Below are 21,345 nucleotides of genomic sequence, written 5' to 3'. Positions count from 1 at the left end.
CGTAGGCATACTTTGTTTCAAATATTTGATAATTTTTCTTTGATATGGTTAGGTTTTGTATATTTGTTTAATTTAATTTTTAATTCTTTTTAGTTTAGATATTTCACTTTTTGTTAGTTCCAAAATGACTTTTAAAATTTCAAATAACTTTAAGTGAAGCTCTTGGCTTTAATTATTGTACATTCTTTGTGCTGTCTTTTTATATTCAGATATATGTATATGAAATACATCTATTTGGTTTGCATTTTTAATGCATCACAAGTTAGTAAATTTTTATGAAAAAGCTCCTGTTTCAAGGAACTTAAAGAGTAGGAAATGCAGAAACTATGAATTAATATTCTGAAATTCTTTTGTTTTTAACACAGAATATTTGATCCAATGAAACAGTATTTTTACCTTGTTTATTAGAAGATTTAAAAAACAACACTAATGAAATAGTTCCAGATGCTTCTGAGAGAATGCTGCGAAAGATTTTGGTAATATATAATGTTGCGTGCATACGGGTTCGTTATGAAATGAATGCACAAGTCTGATGAAAAATGAACAAAAAATTTATTATGATCACAACAAAAATGCTTACATTTCCTCAAATTATCATGCAGTATTACAATACCTCACAGTAGTTATCTTCTAACTACTCAAATGTCCAATAGAACTTAATTCAAAACAGCTAAAGAAAGCTAATCTGCGAATTCGCTACAATCAACAAGAGCAGTTTTCTAAACAACAACAAACTAAATAACTACTACAAACTGAGAGGTTTTCCTCCTTTTATCAGATTTTAAAATCGGAAAGGATTGTGTACGGACCATCCCAAAATGACTGTAATTTCGGACAAAGTCCTTTCTGTCGAGTTGGATTTCACAACCACACCTTGTCTCCTTCGTGGAATTGATGTTCAGTATCTCTTGTGTCGTATCGGGACTTCATCTTCTCTGTCGCCAAGTTGACTCGCTCTCGTGCAAAGTTGTGCATCACTTCAAACCGGGCCTGGAGATCTTGAGTATATTCCTCAGGCGATGAAGAAGGATCCGGAGGGCGACCAAACAAGAGATCACAAGGCAGACGAAGGTCACAACCGAAGAGCATCTGTGATGGGGAATAGCTGGTAGTCTTGCATTTCTTTTTGGCCCTAGCACGATTTCGGCAGCTTCCTGAGCTGGGTCTTTCGTACAAGGCGTCGGCATTTCCAGGTGAGGATCCCTTCTGAGGATGGATAGTCATGTCCTCAGATGCTGAAAGCTGTTTGTTGTTTTTGAAGTCTAAGGAAAAATTGTATTTCCTTAAAAAGTCCAATCCAAGTATGCATGGATATGTGATATCCGCCACATAAGCAGTATGATGGTAGATGGCATTTCCAAACGTGATGCTCACATTTAACTTCAAAGCTATGGAGATTTCTTGGTCAGACGCAGTCTGGAGGGTAACACAGAATGGCATCCAAATCAATTTACCTTTAAATTGTTGAGCTAAATCTTTCTGAATGATTGTAACATTAGCTCCTGTGTCAATGATCATATTGCAAGGAAATCCATCGATATGCCCCTTGATGGACAGTCCGTTGCTGTTGCCACTCACTGTAGAAACCTTGAGCGCTTTAAAACAAGGTTTTTCATTCTCTGGCAACCTCCGTTCCTCGTAATGCTCATTCATTTGTTTCCTCCATCGTTGCTGGGAAATGGTCTCAATTTACGTGCTTCAGGGTGTTCTGCAGTTCCTTCGTATGTGGCCTTCAGTTCCACAGTTCCAGCATTTTGGTTTCTTGTCATTCCTTTTTCGTCCGATGGCATTTAATTGTCTGTTCAACTCGTCTGTCTTATTTTCCATGCTCTGGGGAGTTCTGCAGTTCCTTCGCACGTAGCCTTCAACACAGCAGTTCAGCACTTTAGAACTGGTTTCTTTTCACTTCTGTTCCATCTCAAGCCACTGACTTGTCTGGTAAAATCATCTGTTTTATTTTCCGTACCTCGGGGTGTTCTGCAATTCCGTCGTAGGTTACCTTCACTACCACATCTCCAACACCTTAGAGCCACTTTGTTCTCACTCCTACTTCGTATCAAATCGTCGACTTGTCTGGATAAATCATCTAAACGAGCCATCAATTGATCCACTGGCTCGTGGACTCGCACAGCTCTGACTGGGTAGCGATATCTGCGAGTTGCTTGCTGGGCTGCCTCGAACTTCATTCCGTACAACAGAGCGCTTTTTATGTCCTTAACATCCGCCATTCGCAGTGCTTTCTGTGTTTCAGGGTCCTGGATGCCATCAATGAAATATTGCAGCGAGAGGATTTCTCTTGTTTCTCTCGGGCACTCCGACAAGGCGTGATGTGACATCCTTTCTACATCCGTGGCGAGTTCCTGAAGTGTTTTGGTGGGCTTCTGTTGACGGGATTTTAATTGAAGCCTGCTGTAGTCTTTTAAACATTTCTCGCCAAAGCGCAGTTCCAAGGTGCTGGATAGAGCTTCGAAATCTAACCTTTTGTTTTCGGGAAGATTCTGAAGGATATCCGCTGCATCGGCTCTTAAAGAAGCGGCAAGATGACAGGCCTTAGCTTGGGAATCCCATCCATTCGCATCCTCAACGATAGAAAATTGTGTCTTATACACCTGCCAAGAGGTCTTCCCATCATATATCGATAGCTTCAGAGAGGGACAAGCAGGCATGGGTAGAAATTTAAAACCTTCAGAATTGTTTCCTGCCATCACTATGCACTTCTTTAGGCTGTCATCTTCTTTGGCGACGGCAGCAGAAACCCTCTCATCAATTTGGGATTTGATTTGTTGTTGAACAGAACAAACTCTTCCTTCTATTTCTTCTTTGACAGAATCAACTCTGTAACCTATTTGTTGTTCCACGGCCAAAACTCTGTCTTCTGTTTGCTCTTTCACAGAAAAGACTTTTTCTTCAATTTGTCCAACTTTAATTTCAACCGCATCTGTTCTGCCTCCCATAACTTCAAATTTATTTTCTATTAATCAGGTAATTTTTTCTTTTCATCTCTTCTTGTCTTGCTTCAATCTTTTCCTGTCCTGCTTCAATCTTTTCCTGATTAGATTTCATTTCTTTGTTAACTGCTTTCATCTCGTTTTTAACAGATTCTTCTATTTTTTCCTGTCCTGACTTCATTTCTCTTTAACAGAGTCTTTCATCTCTTCTTTAAATGCAGCAAAGGCTGCCATGAATTAATTTTTTTAACTGTTCTTCCATCGCTCTTGTGATTGGCATTCAAGATCCCACTTCTGGTTGCGTGCGTACGGCTTCGTTATGAAATAAATGCACAAGTCCAATGAAAAATGAACAAAAAATTTATTATGATCACAACAAAAAGGCTTAAATTTCCTCAAATTATCATGCAGTATTACAATACCTCACAGTAGTTATCTTCTAACTACTCAAATGTCCAATAGAACGTAATTCAAAACAGCTAAGGAAAGCTAATCTGCGAATTCGCTACAATCAACAAGAGCAGTTTTCTAAACAACAGCAAACTAAGTAACTACTGCGAACTGAGAGGTTTTCCTCCTTTTATCAGATTTTAAAATCGCGCACGAGAATTTTCTAGTACTTTCTCGAAATCAAAAAGATATATTTATTTATTTAATGTTAAATGCACACACTCTTGTATTTTCAATTTTTCGGCTTAGCTTTCTTTTAATATTCGTCACGCGCTGCGCTGCGCGGAAAATAAAACCATTTAATTTATAGTTGTACTAACATTAGCTTTTTAAATACCAAATTAGTAACATTTCGTAACATTATTCTGAAATTCTTTTGTTTTTAACACAGAGTATTTGATCCAATGAAACAGTATTTTTGACTTATTTATTAGAAGACTTAAAAAACAACACTAATGAAATAGTTAAGGATCCTTCTGAGAAAATGCTGCAAAAGATTTTGGTAATATATAATATTGAGTTTGTGTGCATTTAGTAAAGGCTGTTTCTGGCATATTTTGTGACTTGCCTTCCCATGTTTCATGGTATGTTTATTTTGTACTATAAAAAAGGTAAAAACACTTCAAAAACATGCCGAAAAATTTGTGAAGTATATGGTGAGAATGCTCTGAGTGAACAAAGAACTCAGCATTTGTTTTCTTGATTCCATTCCTGAAATTTTGATGTTGAGATTGGAAGGGAATTGCCCATTATGAGCTGGTGCAACCTGGCGAAACCATCAATTCGGCCTTGTACTGTACACAAGTCGACCGTTTGAACAAAGCAGTCCAGAAAGGACGACCAGACTTGGCCAACAAAAAGGGACTTGTGTAACATCATGAGAATGCGCGGCTACACACATTTTTGGTGACTCGAAATGGAAGTGACAGAAATAGGTTGGGAAGTTTTGATGTGTCTACCATATAGCCCGGACTACCATTTGTTCTGGTTTCTGCAAAACTCTCTTAATGGTATAAAATTGGCTGACTAAAGCGCCGCTGAAAATCACTTGGCCAAATTTTTCGACAATAAACCACAGAAGTTCTACACCGATGGAATTGTGAAGCTACCTGAAAAATGGCCAAAGTTCATATATAATAATGGCCAACATGTAGTTGATTAAAACTGATTTTCAATAAAGAAAATTTTTGTTCAAATATGTACCAAAAAAGCACAGAGACTTTTTATATGATCCAATATTATATTTCTACGTGGCTGATAATACCTGTAAGACATTCTTTAGGATGTGATGGAGTAGGCATGAAACAGTATTTTTATAGTTTCTGCCATGCTGTTTCAAACCAATCAGATTAACTTAATTTTTCATTAAGTAATGTCTTTTGGATTGGTTTTTAGTTTGGTACATTTTTCAGCTTGCTTTGCTACTGAATATTGATTAATTAAATTTTAATAAATTACTAAATCAGTATTGTAATTTCATATATTTAATAATTTTCCTGCTTTCTACAGCTAAGCCACCACCACTACCACCACCATCATCAGTTTCTAAGAAAACAAAAGAAGATACTGTTAAATCATCATCATCAAATAGAAAATCTCCAATTCCCTCTTCCCAGAGCTCTGGTGGGAAGGTCTGGCTGCAGGCCGGGCAACCTGCTTCTGAACCTAAAGGGGATGATTCTAGTTTTAGGGAACACTCGGATGCTGTGAGGCCTTCCTCCTTGTCACCAATATCTGCTTCTTCTGTTCCAGCATCAGAACCGAGTCAAAAAGAATATAATAATTTTGAGGCTGAATCAGGTATGCATGTATAAGGTCTATCAGAAAATTCTCTCCACTTGGGAAGTGAAAGAAAATAATAACATTTTTCATACCTTGAATAATATTTATTGTACAGTATAATTTCGATATTACTTATGATCTATGGCATTATGATAATTTGTAAACACCAATTTAAAAAAATGTTCTGTCCTTAGAAAACAAGCAGTTCTTGGCTGAGATTTGCTTCAGTTTTGAATTTTTTCTTTCAAAAAATTTTGCAATGAAAGAAACAAGTAATAATGGGAGGGTATGGTGCATGTGGCGGAATTTCCCGCTTTGAGACTTTCTGAAAAGTCACCAAAGCAGCATGTGGTCTGCCATTTATCATCATGCAGTATTATATACTTCCTATTGAACATTGCCCACCTCTTTTTATTGTTTAAATTGCCCATTTGCTGACAGGATATCTCCGAATTGAGCTTTTGTTCAAGTTTTAAAAACTCGTAACGTAGTAGTCCAAAGACCAGTACATTACATCATATTCAAAACATTCTCTTATTCAGGCTCAGACTCAGTTTAGAGGTGGAGATTTCAGATTGTCTGGGCTCAAAGTATACTCTTTTTCTAACAGTGTTTTCAAATGACTTTTCATCCTTAGTTATCATCCATTCCAAAAGGGTTCGTTTTTGATTTGAGCAAGCAGAGATGTGCATATGATGGCTTGGTCATGAATTTTTCTCACTTAACACATGAGGTACCTATCAGGAACATTTATATCAATCCTGTGCGCCTATTCTATGCTCTGAGAGTTGGCTGCAGTTTGTGCGCTTCTAGATGTCACCGCTAGTGAAAAACAGGTCTGCCCAACATCCCGTATTCTGTGGAATACGGGATGAATATAGAAGTAGTGGAAAGCTTGGAGGAAAAAGTTGCTGCTTCATCAATCAGGCTTGTGCTATTGACGTTCCAAGTAGATCATGATTTTGTATGTATTTTTACCAGCAATTTTTTCTTATTTAAATGAAGAATACGGTCATAGATCGGTGGCGAATTTATAGAAAACATGATGATGTTTTTGCTCTTGCAGAAGATGTTTTCATAGCCTATTTTAGACTGCCAAAATTTATAGTTCTTTTAATTTGCGATGAACTGAGAGAGTATTTGGAGCCACATTCAGAAAATAAGAACATAATTTGTGCTGAAAGAAGGATTATTTATACTTTTCCTGAAATTATATGTAGATTGTAATTATATAGTTTATAAATATACAAGATAATAAATATTTATCTAGCACATAATCTTTCTTCAGTTAATAAAAATATAAACATCTGAGAAGAGTCTACTTGCTTTATGTACAGCAAGAATTAAGTTTATTTTAAAATATAACAGTGGAATACCTTATAAACAGTATCGCGAACACAACAAGGAATGCCGTTCATTATTACGCGAAATTCACTCCACTGTAAATTAAAAATAATTTTAAAAAATTATAAAAACTATTAAGCAGTTTTATGATACTTAGTAGTAGTACTACTACAAGTGTGATAATTTTACAACTTATTTTTATTTGTGTAATTTTATTACGATTTAAAATTAGTTGTTAATAATAAATATATTTTATTCAAAATGAAATATTGGTCACATATTTAAATTAAAGCCTTTAATAATTTTTTTTTTTTTTTTACTTATTACATGCTCCACTTTTAGACACTACATGGTAAGGGAGGGATGGCCTGTGGAGGTCTTTTTAAGGGATACTGGCTCATATCTATTTTACATATGGGGAAAACCATGAAAACGTCCATGCAGCCTGTTTAGCGGGACGCAAACCCTGAACTGAACTATCAGTGTCCAGTGGCTTTTCCCCGCTCGGCCGCTGGTGGGCCAGCCCTTCATAATTGTTTTAAGGAATGGTGCATAATTCCTTATTTTTACAAAGTAAAAAAAGGAAATTATTAAAATTTTAACAGTGAGATAGGCATGATTTTTAAAAATCCATTGTGATTATTTGACATATAATAAATATAATCTACTAACAGAAATGATAGAAATCAGTAAATTTTAAACTTTTTTACTTGTATTATTTAATTTTTTTGAAATCAAATATGGCTACTAAATGTTTTTATGCACAATTTATAACTGTGTAACTTTTGTTAGGTACTAAAATGTATTAGCAGAATGATACTGCATTATTATTATTATATTGTGTTATAAAGTAGCAATGCTATAAGACTGAGGGTTTCTTAATGATTGGCGTTAAAAAATAATTGTTTCTTCTCAAACTTAAAATAAAACTTAAAAAAAAACTGTATATAGCAGAGTTATCAATTTTATATTGTTAAAGAGATATTGTTTATTATTGCAGTTTTCTATTTAATATTTCAAAGTGTTAAAATTCTGGTTTGAATAGGAACTTCTTCAGCTGTAGAAGGTTATTTTAGTGTTTCCATTGTGAAAATATTATTATCTTTTAATTACTTTCACAGAATAAAATCGTTTGAGAAGGAAGAATATATAAGAAATTAAAGTAACAAATACATAATATTAAAAAAAGTATTACTAATATATCTGTGACAAAAATTGCAATACGAATTAATCCCACATACAAAATAAATTATTATAATTTTGGTTATATATTTTATATTAAAAAATTTTCTATCATGTTAATTATAGGATAAATTATTAAAAAAAATTTGGTTGCATGTGTGATAGCTGAATGCAACAGCAATTGGTCATATGTAATCAGGGTTCATACGGTCCTTATATTTTTTGGAATCGATTTTTGGTCCTAAAAAGCCGTTAATTTTGGCCAAATTGGAAAAAGGTCTTTAACTTTAATCATCTGAAATTTCTGTCCATTTTTACAACTGCAGTTTTGAGTGTGAATTAGCATTTTGGAGGAATATTTGTGGCGATTAACTGATAAATATGGTTAGATAATGATAGTATTAAAAATGATAATTTTATAGACCCATGATTCTAGAAGATTCCAGAAAAATATCGTCATGGTATAAACATGTAATGGACATATTTTATAGAAAATTTGTATTGAATTTCTTACTTTTTGGAGAACGTCTAGAAGAACAATGAACACATACTATTTGAATGTTTTACTCCTTTTACTAGAAACTTTTTCTTAACATGTTTATCTTCCCTTTATTTTCTCTACTTTTTACTAGACACAAGCATGGAAAGTATCAAAAGTGCTTCTAATCACATGGACAGGCATTATAGAAAGGATTTTTTTTTATTAATAAAGAAAATGAAAACTGACAATTTAAAAGATTAATCTAATGTGTCTTAATGCGCCATATACAGGGTTGACGTTAGGCATTTTCGCACCTGATGCAATGTCTGTGGATCCTAAATTTCGCTGCCTAGTGCCTTTCTAAATTCTGCTTCCAGTGCCTGCTCTAAATTCTAAAAGTTTTGCCATTTCTAGATTTTGTTGCTTGGTGTGCCACTAAATGCTAAAAATTTTGCCACCCCAGCTCTGTAACCAGAAGCTCTGTAATCAGCTCTGTTCATCAGAAGAAACTGAGGATCAATAGCAGTGGCATATGAGCAGACATATCGATCAGCTATCTTATCTCGATATATCACACCAGTCAGCCTTCCGGCATGGAATACATGCAAGTCAGTGTGACCACGAGAGAGATCCCAGCCCAAACCATTATTCCACCACCTCTGTAACTGTGTCTTTCCACAATGTGGGATTGGTTTTATCTGGTACCTTGTTCCCTCCAGATCAGCTGACAATCTATTATTATTATTATCATATTGTGTTATCAAGTAACAATGCTATAAGACTGATGGTTTCTTAATGAAATAGTACTTTTGTTATCTATTGGTGTAAAAAATAATTGTTTCATCGCAAACTTTAAAAAAAAAAAAAAAAAAAAAAAAAACCTGTATATAGCCCATTGTTGATAGATGATAACAGATGCCCATTGTTGACTGGTCCAGGAGACGTGTTTCTCTTGCTCAACATAAACAGGCACTGCTGTGTCCTTGGATCAAGCAGATGCAAACAACTGGTATGTTGAATACAGACCTGTATTATTAAGGCCTTTGCACACTGTAGTAGCTGAGCTTCTTGTTCCTGTTGCCACTAAATAATCTGTCATGAGCTGAGGCACAGTAATGTTACTCCTTCTTCAGGCCAAAAGAGCTAAATAATGGTCTCTTGCAGGTGTTGTAACTCTGGATCTGCCTGGAACATGTCTTCTCAACGTGGAATCCTCAGATTCAAACTGATTCCATAGTCAGTGGACTACACTGTGAGAGAAAGTGAGACATATAGCAGCATCAGCTTGTGACATTCCCATTTCCATCCATCCGATCACCTGCCACCTTAATGAATCGGGCAAATGCTGTTTCCTGGACATTGATAGACTCTCCTGGATATTGTCTATGAAACTGTAATAACAACTAAGATCAACACCGTGAACAAAAATTACATTTTTTCGATGTAACTATTCATTTGTATAATGTAAAAGTGGTTACTCTTATGCCTATGAACTGTGAATTTATACGTTACTGACATTTTTGTAATGGTGAGCTTTGAAAAATATGCTGTTCCTTAACTTTTGGAGGGCAGTGTAGTTTGTTGAATTGAGTTAAGCTTCTTAACAATATCTAGTGGCGTCAAAAAAGCCTCTTGCGTATCATAGTCTTGACAATATCATCATCAGCCAAAGATGGCCTCCCAGAGCATGGCGTATCGTTAAGGTTGAAATAACCTGCTCCAAATTTTTTTAACCATCTTCTGCATGTTCTCTCTGAAACTGTGTCTATGAAACCTGTATATAGCCCATTGTTGTAATTCATACAAAATTCAGTTTCATAATTGAACGTTATTGGTAGACATGTTTATGATCATGTCTCATTTAATAATGAGACACTTTTGTTGTTGTTGCTAATCCTCAAGTCCAGCTTCTGTTAAACGAGATTCATGAGTTAATTCACCTTCAAAAAGTCGTATAGTAGCATAGGAAACTTAATTAAGTCGTCATAGGACAAACCCAGACACATAAGAGTGTATGCCGGAGAAACATGCTCATTGTTACATTTAGGATAAATTGGGTGTGTTTTTTTACCTGTCTGGATGGCAAGACTTTTTAAACGGCCACTAAGAAAGCAGGAGTGCATCTGTCACAGTTCATAGCAAGGGATCCACCAGGGAATTCAACCTGGTACAAAGAGTGTGCCAGAGAGACAAGCCAAGTCATTTTATCAGTATATTTTCTGGCAGAATACAGCTCAAGGTAAGTCCGACAATTAGAAGTAGCCAGAGCTTTCTCGGCCAGCATCCTTCTTTGCCAGGGCGTCTGCCTTTTTATGTGAAGCCACATGTGAAGTGTGTGCCACATGTGAAGGAGTCCATTGAATGTGCACATCACAAGAGGATGAGACTTATTTTAATTTAGTGAGAATTGAAGTTCCAATTTTGTCACCAACATTACACCAGTTTAAGAAATATTGGATGGCACTACGATTATCAGTCATAATCCAGGTGGCTTTAGGGTCTAAAAATGACATTCTATAGCTCAGTCCCTCATCGATAGCAAAGAGTTCCCTTTTAAAAACTGAGCTAAAGTCAGAAATTCTTTTCTTTATTTTGGCAATTCCATTGGGATCTCTGATACAAACTCCACTGCCAGTGTGGGTCCTAATTTCTTCCTACCATCAGTATACATAAGTGTAGTGCCGTTTGGAAAGTTATTTATAATTTCAAGGGCAAATTGACGCATCATTTTTCTTTGTGACCCTTGACAGTAGTTCAGTATGGAAACTGACTCCTGGAAGACCGCTGAGGGGTCGATGCATTGCTTCAAGAAGCATTGTTCTACCGTAAGGTCAAGTAAGTTGTTGGACTCAATCTGACTAAATGGACTGTGTTTCTTAAGTCTTTTGTTATTATGCCAATTCTGTAATAAGTCCGAGGTTTGATACAGGGAACTGTAGCTGTAAAGTTTATTGTAATACTAGGTTCGAGTTCCTTCTGAGACTCAGAGGCTGAAGGTCCGCCTCAAACAACCCAATATCATTTGGGCAGCTATTACATAAGCCAGTTATAACACGAGAGGCACCAAGTTGCACTCTCTCTAATTTCTAGAGGTCAGTTCTAGATGCACAACAATAAATAGGAAGGCCGTATTCCAAGATGGGATGGATAATAGCCAAATAAGTAGCTCACTTTTGTTTCAGTTAATTGAGAAGAGTGGGTATTTATAAATAGAGGGATGAAGAGAGAGCTGTACATGTCTCAAATCAACACCTATGTGTGTGTTGAAACTTGAAATAACATTATCAGACAGAACTCTTTGGCAGACCTTATAATATATTGGCTGAGAGATTGAGTATGCTTAATATTTTAAATATAGTTTACATTTATTTACATACTGATATAATTATGCAGTGAAACAAAAATGATACCTATGATATTTGTCTTCTATACAGTGTTATTGAAAATATGTAAAGAAAGTTCAGATTGTTGAAGGAATGTTTCATTTCTTTGTTTATTATCTAAACACAGATTACCAACAGAAAGCAAATATTAAAGTAGAATGGAAGTCTCTTATCTTAACAATGGATAATTTTGATAATTAATAATGGATAAGATACTAAAAAATATCTGCTGATTGTACAAATCCATTTTCAATGGTAGTTCTAATAGTCTCCCACTCAATGAGCTGTTCCATTCGAAGTGAGACTGGCTCTTTCAACTAAAGTTCCAGTTGTAGTCTAGGCAAATGCTTTATGACCATGTCTGCATACATCATTTTGCTGTTGCAGTGTTGTAATTTAACAATTCCTTGGTTTTGTAAATCACAGATGTAGTGTTATTTTACATTGATGTGAAGAAAAATGCAGCAGTTATTGCTGCCTTTTTCTTTTCTAGACAGATTTATACAGAATATATTGTCCTTGAGTATAATGTTAGCTTCCTGTTGAATGAAACATAAGTCTTCCATCTGTTATTGCATCCATTATAACTCCTGCAGAGTTAAAGGTGGAGAGATGCATTCGGTATATGTTGAAGATAAGACAAAAAAATCTTGTTTCTTGTCTATGATTTCTGTTTGAAATATATATATACACCAGTGTGGATTTTGTGTTCGGAGTATCTCCTGCCCAGTTAATGCCACTATTGCTTCTTCTATCAAGTGTAGCATTTCCTGTTTGGTATTATTTAGTCCTTCGTTTTGCAGTTTGTTTTATAAATTTCAGACCCCAGTTTTGTTTGGAATGTGGTGATCAAGAAATTACTGGTCTAAGCTACGCAGCATTTAATTTATGTTATAGAAATATTGAATGTTGTTATTAATCATTAAGATGTACAGATCATTTGATCATTATGTTAAACCATACATGTAAATTGTCTCATTAATCTTTGTATATTTGTGAAGTGAAAATAAATCAGATATTAAACGAAATTGCGTTTTTTTAAGTCAAAACAGAAGTGTTGTCTATTTTAAGATGGTGTGTTTCATATTAAGCAGTGAACCAGTCTCTAGTGCGTGAGATTATGTATCCGAAATTGTAAAGATGTGCTCTTTTTAAATTACTGTGTGATATTGCTGTTGAATTAAATTTTATGGTTAAAGTGCAGAGAACATAATATTTAATATATAAAGTTAACACACAAAAAGTTTTTTTTAAAAAAAGGCCCCTTTGGGTGTAATATAAAACCTGAAAGCTTTCAGATTATTTTACTTTTATATATATATATATATATATATATATATATATATATATATATATATTGAAATTTAAATGTTAAAAACATATATTTTCTTTCTGAAACCATTTTGAGAATGTGAATAATAATTTGCATTGATAAATCTCTTTGTATGATAACTTTGATTATGTGAATTATTTATTTTTTAATTGCCCCATAGTATTAAAACCAGATACTAGCATATAGTACAAATTATATTCATGAAATAGTTGTATTAAAATTTTATAGTAAAAATATTTTAGAACATTTTAATATGATGCATGCGTAAGAAATTTTGTCAAAACATTATTTTAGAATTAAAAAAAATAGATTGGGAGAATCTTTTCTCCCCCTTTTTTAAAAGCCATAATGACATTTTTTCTCTTTAATTCATTCATTGCATCTTACTAACATGTAGAGGGAATGGAAAACGTAAGAATTAAATTTTTAACTCGTGCAGTTTTCAGAAATTGTAAATGCTATTTTATTTTAGTCATTTACAATAGTAGTTTTAACTGTGATTATAAACCTGAATTTATCTTAAAATGCATGACTAGTCACAACTTTGATATTTTGTTATTATTTAAATACTCTTAGGCTTGTACTGCAAATTAAAAAGAATTTGTATTTATAATTTTTGAAACATTTGGCTGCATATGATTAAGTAAATTTCATTTTTAAAGGTAAGAAGCAGTTTTCTGATGAAATCAAATCAGCTACACCACATTCATCAGTTGTTCCTCTCACTCATGTTCGTACCCCTGAAGAAGTTACAGGAGTGAAAAGTCCAGATCCTGAAAATTGGACTGTTCCTATTGAAAGTAGTGAAAAGCTTGAGTGGAGTGGAGTGAACACACCAGGTATTATCAGTTTGCTTTTGCAATGGTAGTAACAGAGGAGTGAATCTAGGTTAAATCAAAACACCAAAAATTTCATTTGTAATCTATTTTTTAAATTTATTACAAGGATTCCATTATTTTAAATTTTACTACAATTCTCTTACAAAGGATTTTTTTCAACAGTTAATTTCAAATCATTGATTCAGTGTCTACCAATTAATCTTTAAATATGAACATATTTGTACCTATATTGGTCATAAATTTAGTTTTAGAAATGTTTGAACAAGAAATATATAACTGTTGAACAGAAATTTTTGCAGAGCTCCTGCAGATAAATAGATATTCTATGTTTATGGTTTTTAAAGGGAAGTGAACACTTCTCTGGCCTAATGTCAAGATTATATGGAGGTTCACAATAATAAAATTGTACATTGGGTCATTAAAGTCTCCAATTGTGCCATCTATTCAATAAAAAATATGTGAAGAAATTATGTGCAGTTTCATGAATATTTGCTTCATAATAGTAATTAGTAAACCCATTCCTTTCAATTAAACACATTAAAAGTATAATGAAACCTTAGGCTGCAAACTTGATCTGCAAGTGGTTTGAGCAAAATTTGTAATAAATTTTAACTTGATAAATGGATGAGGTCCTGAAATATGAGCAGTTTATATGTGTGTCAAGTGTCATGTGCTTTGTGTGTCAAGTGTCATGTGATCATAACTGAGTAAATGATTTTTCTTTCTATTAGTGTAATATTGTGGGTATTGTCTTCCATGCTTGACTTCAATAGACATGTCTTGTTTGTATAGCAAGTGACCATTTTAGCATATGTTGTTTAATATAGCTTTGTGATCACATATGTCTGCATAAAGCGATTTTTAAATTTTGTGTTTTAAGTATAGAGACTGTCCTTTGATAATTCTACTGCAACAGTAGCCCTTCATGAAGAAGAAGGTTGGAGAAGAAGGCAGTTAGAAAGAGATAATCACAGTAGTAGCTAAAAAGGAGATAATCAAGAAGCACAGATAAGATATGCAAGTGATTTCTTGATGTGAGTTGTTTCTTCTGTTGTGAGTAGCCACAAGATTTCGTAACAAGTGTATGGAGGCAATTTGCACAGTATCAAAAAAGAAAAAAGATACAAGGGAGCGAAAAGAGTCACAAGAGTGTAAAGGAAGTTCTGGAAGATGTAGAAACCATGCTTCTCATGTGGACAAAGGAGCAGTTAGTAGTTGATACTATAATCAAGAGATTCTTCTGCAAGAAAGTAAAGGCCTTGTATGCTAATTTCATATTTTACATTGAGATACATTGACAGAAAATGAAGAAAGCTGCTTCATGACGAGCAGGGAATGGTTTAATAATTTTAATAAAAGTGACATTCATGGTATTGTGAGGCCAGGAGAAACTGAAAGTTCAGACTTTTAGGCAGATGTGTTCGCTGCTGAGTTCCAGAAGTTCATGGTTTCCAGATGTTGCCCATTGCAAGGAGGTTTTCTAACTGCGATAAGATGGGACTTCTTTTGGGAAAAGGTATCAAAGATGATGTACATTACAGCAGAAGACAATACAATGCCTGGTCATGAAAGGCCATCTCATTTTATTTCTATTAATGCAGATGAGAATTTCAAAATCAAGCTAATGCTTCTGTGTAATTCTGAAAGTTCTTGAGCCTTCAAGAAGTACAAGGTTCAGAGCAGTAGTGAACCCTTTGAAGGTCAAAACACCTGGGACTGCCTTTCATTCAAATGAGCACAACCACCCAAAATGGACGAGATTGCATTGTTGTATTCTACCCTCCCCCTAAGGTATGCAGTATCAGGTGCAGTTTCTTGAAAGGCATTGTATCAGTTTATTGCAGACAGCTTGTCCTAAAAGGCTAATGGAAGCTTCTTTGTTAGGAAGTAGAAAGGATGTCATTTGAAATCTTCACTCCTCTTTGTGCATTAATGGATGGGGAGGGAAGGGGTCATGAACGGGGTAGGGTGTTTGGTATTTTAAGCATACAGGTTAGCAAAGGCTTCAGTTTTCTAAGGGTTAAACATCATGTGGAAGTTTAATAGCAAAGTTTGGGTTTCTTGAATCTTGATTTTTGAGTATCAATGATGTCTTCAGTCATGCAGTGAAGAAACATCTTTTAGAAATGAATCTGTCACTGAGAGTTTTGCTGGTTCTGATAAATGCTCCTACTCATCTTCCAGACCTTTAGCATGACTTAGTAAATAATTTTGAGTTCATCAAGTTCCTTTCTTATACCACTACTCCACTAGTAAGACTGCTTATGCCGAAGTGTTATTTCAGCAGTGCTTTCAGGCAACCACGTACAAGAAGTTTTGGAAAAATCATTTCTGCATTATAAACATGATTGAAGCCTGGAATGTGGTCACCACTGATACTGCTTGGGAATAAGTGTGGTCTAATTCCATTCTTGAGTATAACTTAAAGGAAAACTGCCTAAAATGTTGCAAAATGCCTTTGAAGAGAGTTTTTCAAAAACAAGAGTTTTAGAGCATTGTAAAGATGCTTAAAGAAGTCAGGGAATGCATTGAAAGAGGACTATTCTCTGATAGACTCTCCAACTAAAAAGCAACGTATTTTCTAAAATTTCCTATTTCTAAACATCAAATATTTCTAAAATAAACATAGAAAAGAAACAGGTGAAAACAATTTTATTACAAAGCATTCATCACAGCCTGAACATCTTATAAATGAAAACATTCTCAACTGATACCAGACACATGAAATTCGCTACTCTTTTAGAAATAAATAACATCACTGTAGTCAAATATTGAAAACTAAATTAGTCTTTCTTAAATAAATACCATCAATTCCTCCCTTAGTTGTGTTAAAAGATTTAATTTTATCAGTTAGTGCTGTCCATATTTTAAAAAATTCACATCTCAGGTAGATACATATATAAAATATTGGCTTCTTTATTTTAAGAACATGTGCATTGAAGGATGATCTGCTTCAATCCATATTCATTATTTACAAGGAAATACTTTTGATTAATATATCTTGAGCTGCTACTTTGTTTTGAGTTTTTTATTCAGTCTATTAATATTTGATAGTTTAAATTTCTATAGGTTTTGTTGGTTAGATCATCTTGTCTTAATTCTTCAGGTAAGTTGATGTGCTATTTAATTCCACATGCATTTTGCAAATTGCAATAGTTTCTGTGGTAGAGAGAGTAATTATTATTTGTTTGTTGCGAAATTTTTATGTAATTTAATAAAATAACTTCTAAATGATTTCCCTATTAATTGGTACACCAGCTTTTATCTGAAATAGCATTTAATTTCCCATTGTGTGAACTATATATTAAATATGCAGATTGTGCTTTAATGCATGTAAATAGCCTTTTTGCTGTTTTTCAATGTTTCTGTTTAGAATTTTTATTACATGATGATGCTTCTTGTTATTCCTGATGGAAGCTGATGCTTCCTGACATTTTATTTTTGATACAAATGGAGAAAATATTAGATCATCAAGATTTGTATGCAATATTCTTAGAATCTTAACAAGTTTACATTAATTCATTTCAAAGTTTTTAAAAATTTTTAGTTATAAAGTTTTCTTAGAATACGTTTTCCAGATTCTTGTTAGGTGCCACTTGTCAAAAATATTTGTATTTTATTGACTTGTAAGGTGAATGATTTAGAAAGTTGAGAAGTCATCTGTTTCAGAACTAAATTTCCATTAACAATAAAATCATCTACATAGAGTGCTATGATAAAATATATGAGTTTATAGTTACATGGATTTGATTTTAATCATGTTGAATTCTTTTTTAAGGACTTTTTCCCATACCATCATCTTCCTGACTGTGGTAATCCATATATACTTTTGTTTATGAGATGTATTACATTTCTGGGATTCGAGATAAAATCAGGTGTTGTTTCATGTAAACTGGGGAACAGCTTGCATATAGGATCCCATCTGGGATTTTTTTGGCTTGGTAATAAAGAAAAGTCTCCAAGTTGTGGAAAATCATGTTTTCAAAGCCAAGAAACATGTTTTTAAATAGTAAAATTGAAAATATCAGGTTTTAAGTCCCCTGCCACTGCAAATATCATCTGCGTAAACAGTGTGCTTTGGTGTATTGAATCATATTTTATCAAATGATTTTTGGCATTTGAAGGAAAGAGGCTTTAGAACACTGTGTTGTGAAATTTGTAAGAAAATATCGTTATCATTAAGTACAAGGTGTCTGAAATGGAACTATCGTGCTACCAGATTAGAATCATCATTTACTTCCAGTTCTGTTGCAAAAAGTCAGCTACAGAATATCACCAAATCATGTGTCTAGCTTTAGGTACTAATGTTGTATCATATGACACTGTGAAGGTTTAGTACCAAAAGTTCAGAAACAAGGACTATGACATTCAAGTAGCAGAGCACTCAGGCCAACATACTGTTGTTGAGGCCAGTGGCGTAACTAGAGCTCTAGGGCCTCTATGCAAAAAAAATTCTTGCCCCCCTAATAAATTTACAGTACTTACCTCCCCGCCCCCCCAAAAAAATCGAGGTTTCCAAGAACCAACATTTTGATAACGATTTTTATAAGATTAGTATTAATAGTTAAAAGTCTGATATGGACACACATTACTTCCTTGTATCTCTTATTAAATTATACACACTTTTTGCTGCATTTCATTTAAAGTTATTTCCTCGAATGAATTTATCTTAATTATTCAATCCATCAAGGCAAGTTGAAAATGACATCAAAAATCACAAATTTTCAATTAATTTTCAATTAATCAAAATTCAGTTTTTGTCGCACAGGAGTCAAACTTCTTATAATTAATTTTTTCATAACGAGTACAAAACTTTCCCAAGTGTAAGGATAGGAACCGGCAGACCGAATGAAAAGTTAAATTTTGTTATTTGACAAAAATTATGTTTTTTTAAAAATTTAAAAATTTTTTTTTTTTTATTTGACATAGCCAAAACATTTTTCATCATTTAAAACAGTGGTGCGCAAACTAGGGGTGTGAGGGTCGCCAGAAGTTTTTTGGGGATCGCCAAATTTTTATGAAATGCATTATGCCTGCATGTTGCATACCATACAGTGTACATATAAAGAGTGAAGCGCTGTCACTCACTGTTTAATTGCAATTCATGCTGTCCGCTCTTTCTTTGGCCATAATGCGTAATGTATGTAAAGTGTAATGACGCAAGTTTTTTACTTTGGTAGATAGTGCCCTCTTCGCGGTAATTCGCCAGTTTTACTGAAAAGCGCCTATTTGACGAGACGTTAACCGCAGAGAAAGGGGAAAAATTCGCTTCCATGATCAGTCAATTGATTGGCGCTGCGATCACGAAAGCTGGAGGCAGTGTCTAAACGTAGCTCCGAAATTTTTAAATAAGTGTTTCTGTAAATGTTTTCCAACTCCCTAAAAAAAGTTTAATACACCTTTCCTATGTAATGTCTCATTCATCAAATTGAAAAAGGAAACTTCGCTTCTTCGAACCTTCAAATTTCTTGTTAGCTGTTCACTATCAATACGAGAAATCCAAAAGAAACCCTGACACGGAATATTCAGATAAGTAACATTTTGTTCTCTTTACAATATCTTATTCTCTATCACTAAAGTGCCATTAAATTTCTTTATTTATTATTTTCATAAGATTCTAGCATTATACAATAGTTAGTAATAGTAGCAAGTCATGTGGTTCTTTTCTTCGTAACTATTCCGTAGAGACGCCACATTCCTTATCAGTGAGTGAGTGAGTGAGTGGGGTTTTTGGCGCAAAACCAAAGATGATTATGACGTGCCAAACACAAGGTGAGATGATCAAAATTTATGAAATTAAAATACAATAAATAAAAAACAGGTTGACAAATGTACCAAATCCAGAGGATGAAGTCATATACAAAACAAGGTAAAATCACATGTTAAAATCAGAGATATAATCTTCAAAACAAATTACATTAGGTAGTAAGAACCAGACTCTTTTAAGTAATAAAATAAATTACAATTGACCTCCCTTCCGATTAAACGGTCGAGAGGTAAGTCACAGCTATTAAAATATTTCTGACGAAGACTATTAAAACACGGACACTCAATTAAAATATGACGGACAGATAGACCATTCCTTATCAGTAGTCCGTTCTTATCAGCAATTCACACCCTTCGGAGACCCCCTTTTCGTGCTTAGGAATTTCTTGAGAGGGAAAAATGGGGATCTTTTGACCATCGATGAGTATAGATTGTGATTTTTGTAACTAAGATCCCCGACTTTTTTTTTTTCAGGTCTCAAACTTAGAATTATGAGCAAATATAAATACAGTGTGACGGAATTTGTTAAACTTGTACTATAATAAATTACAATGGTTAAATTAATAAATTTATTTTTTTATTTAACTAATATTTAAGAAAAATAAACTGTAAAATTTATTTTTGCTGAAATGCACTCACACTGTGTATGGATTTATGATTTTGTCAATTACTGTTTTTCTGAAATATACATGATTTTTTTTGGGAACAGTAATAGTTAATGTTACTTTAGTTAAAATATTATGTACATCTCTGTGATGATATATGTCTTTTCTAGTTAGGTCTCAAGATAAGGGCATACACATTAGCATGTAGGAATTCATTTATTTTTATTTTTTGTTTTAACTTAGCTAAAGTTTGCTTATTAAAGACACTAATTTTTGCAAATGAACTCCTTTTAACTACACTCATAGACACAATCGTATTTTAGGATATTTTCTACTTCTTTTCCTTTTCTTTCTATAGGCCCTTTTTTTCCCCCTCTATTATTTTTGGGCCATTTATTTTAAATTTTATTTTGTCCCATCTCTTCTTTCTGGCCTTTTGAACTCGTACAAAGTACAAAGTTCCTTTTTACTTTCCTCAAATACGAAATTGCCCCTCCCCTTTCTATATACCTTTCCTTCGCACCTATGCTTGATTTTTCGCCCATTGGTGCAGAAAGACTTGGTGGGTGCAAAACAAGACATCTGTCTACTTTGTCAGTCTGTCTGATCAGTCAACCTTTCCTTCGCACCTATGCTTGATTTTTCGCCCATTGGTGCAGAAAGACTTAGCGGGTGCTAAACAAGACATCTGTCTACTTTGTCAGTCTGTCTGATCAGTCAATCAGATGGCGAGGTACGCGGTGTATCTGATAGTCAGAGTGAAGACGTGAAGTGTTCGCATGAAGTTGTAGCATGTAGCAGTTGGCCTGCAATTGTTTTAGTTTATCCTCGAGTTTTATCATGTGACGTTGTGTAATTATGATTTTTTATATTTTTATCGGGCTTTGCTACTCTTTGTTATCAGGTATGTACTATCATTAGAGAAAGATCTCTGTTAATTTTATTGAATTTCTCGGAAAAAAATGATAAAATTTTATATATTATTTGTATTAGTTTAAATAATTTAACCCCTAACTTCATAATGGATAAATGGGTAATATGTACACCAGGTACATCTTCAGCTAACAAATGAACAAATACTGATGAGGAGTCGCAAAATACTGAACTAAATGCCCGATCTAAAAAAATAGGAAAATACAATGAGGAATTTATTAAGTATGGTTTTACATTTTGTGTTGTTGATGATGAAATTAAAAAGGCACCTGGAAACTAAACATAAAGAACTTCAAAAT

The 21,345-nt window shown here is 33.9% G+C and overlaps 1 protein-coding gene across 2 annotated transcripts in view; it reads left to right on the top strand.

Moving 5' to 3' along the window:
- Nucleotides 1-21,345, top strand: part of LOC118179363 (uncharacterized) — a 350,178-nt gene that overhangs the window by 288,158 nt on the left and 40,675 nt on the right. For both annotated transcript variants that reach the window (XM_085817376.1, XM_085817377.1), the window contains 2 exons: nt 4,908-5,198; nt 13,566-13,742. In XM_085817376.1, coding sequence (XP_085673502.1) covers nt 4,908-5,198; nt 13,566-13,742 — 468 coding nt within the window. The remainder of the gene's footprint in view (nt 1-4,907; nt 5,199-13,565; nt 13,743-21,345) is intronic.

This window comes from Stegodyphus dumicola, chromosome 5 (assembly GCF_044657685.1).
Source record: "Stegodyphus dumicola isolate Sdum_Otavi_A_Nest chromosome 5, ASM4465768v1".
In the NCBI taxonomy this organism is placed as follows: domain Eukaryota; kingdom Metazoa; phylum Arthropoda; class Arachnida; order Araneae; family Eresidae; genus Stegodyphus; species Stegodyphus dumicola.
This window is presented reverse-complemented; position numbering and strand designations above follow the sequence as displayed.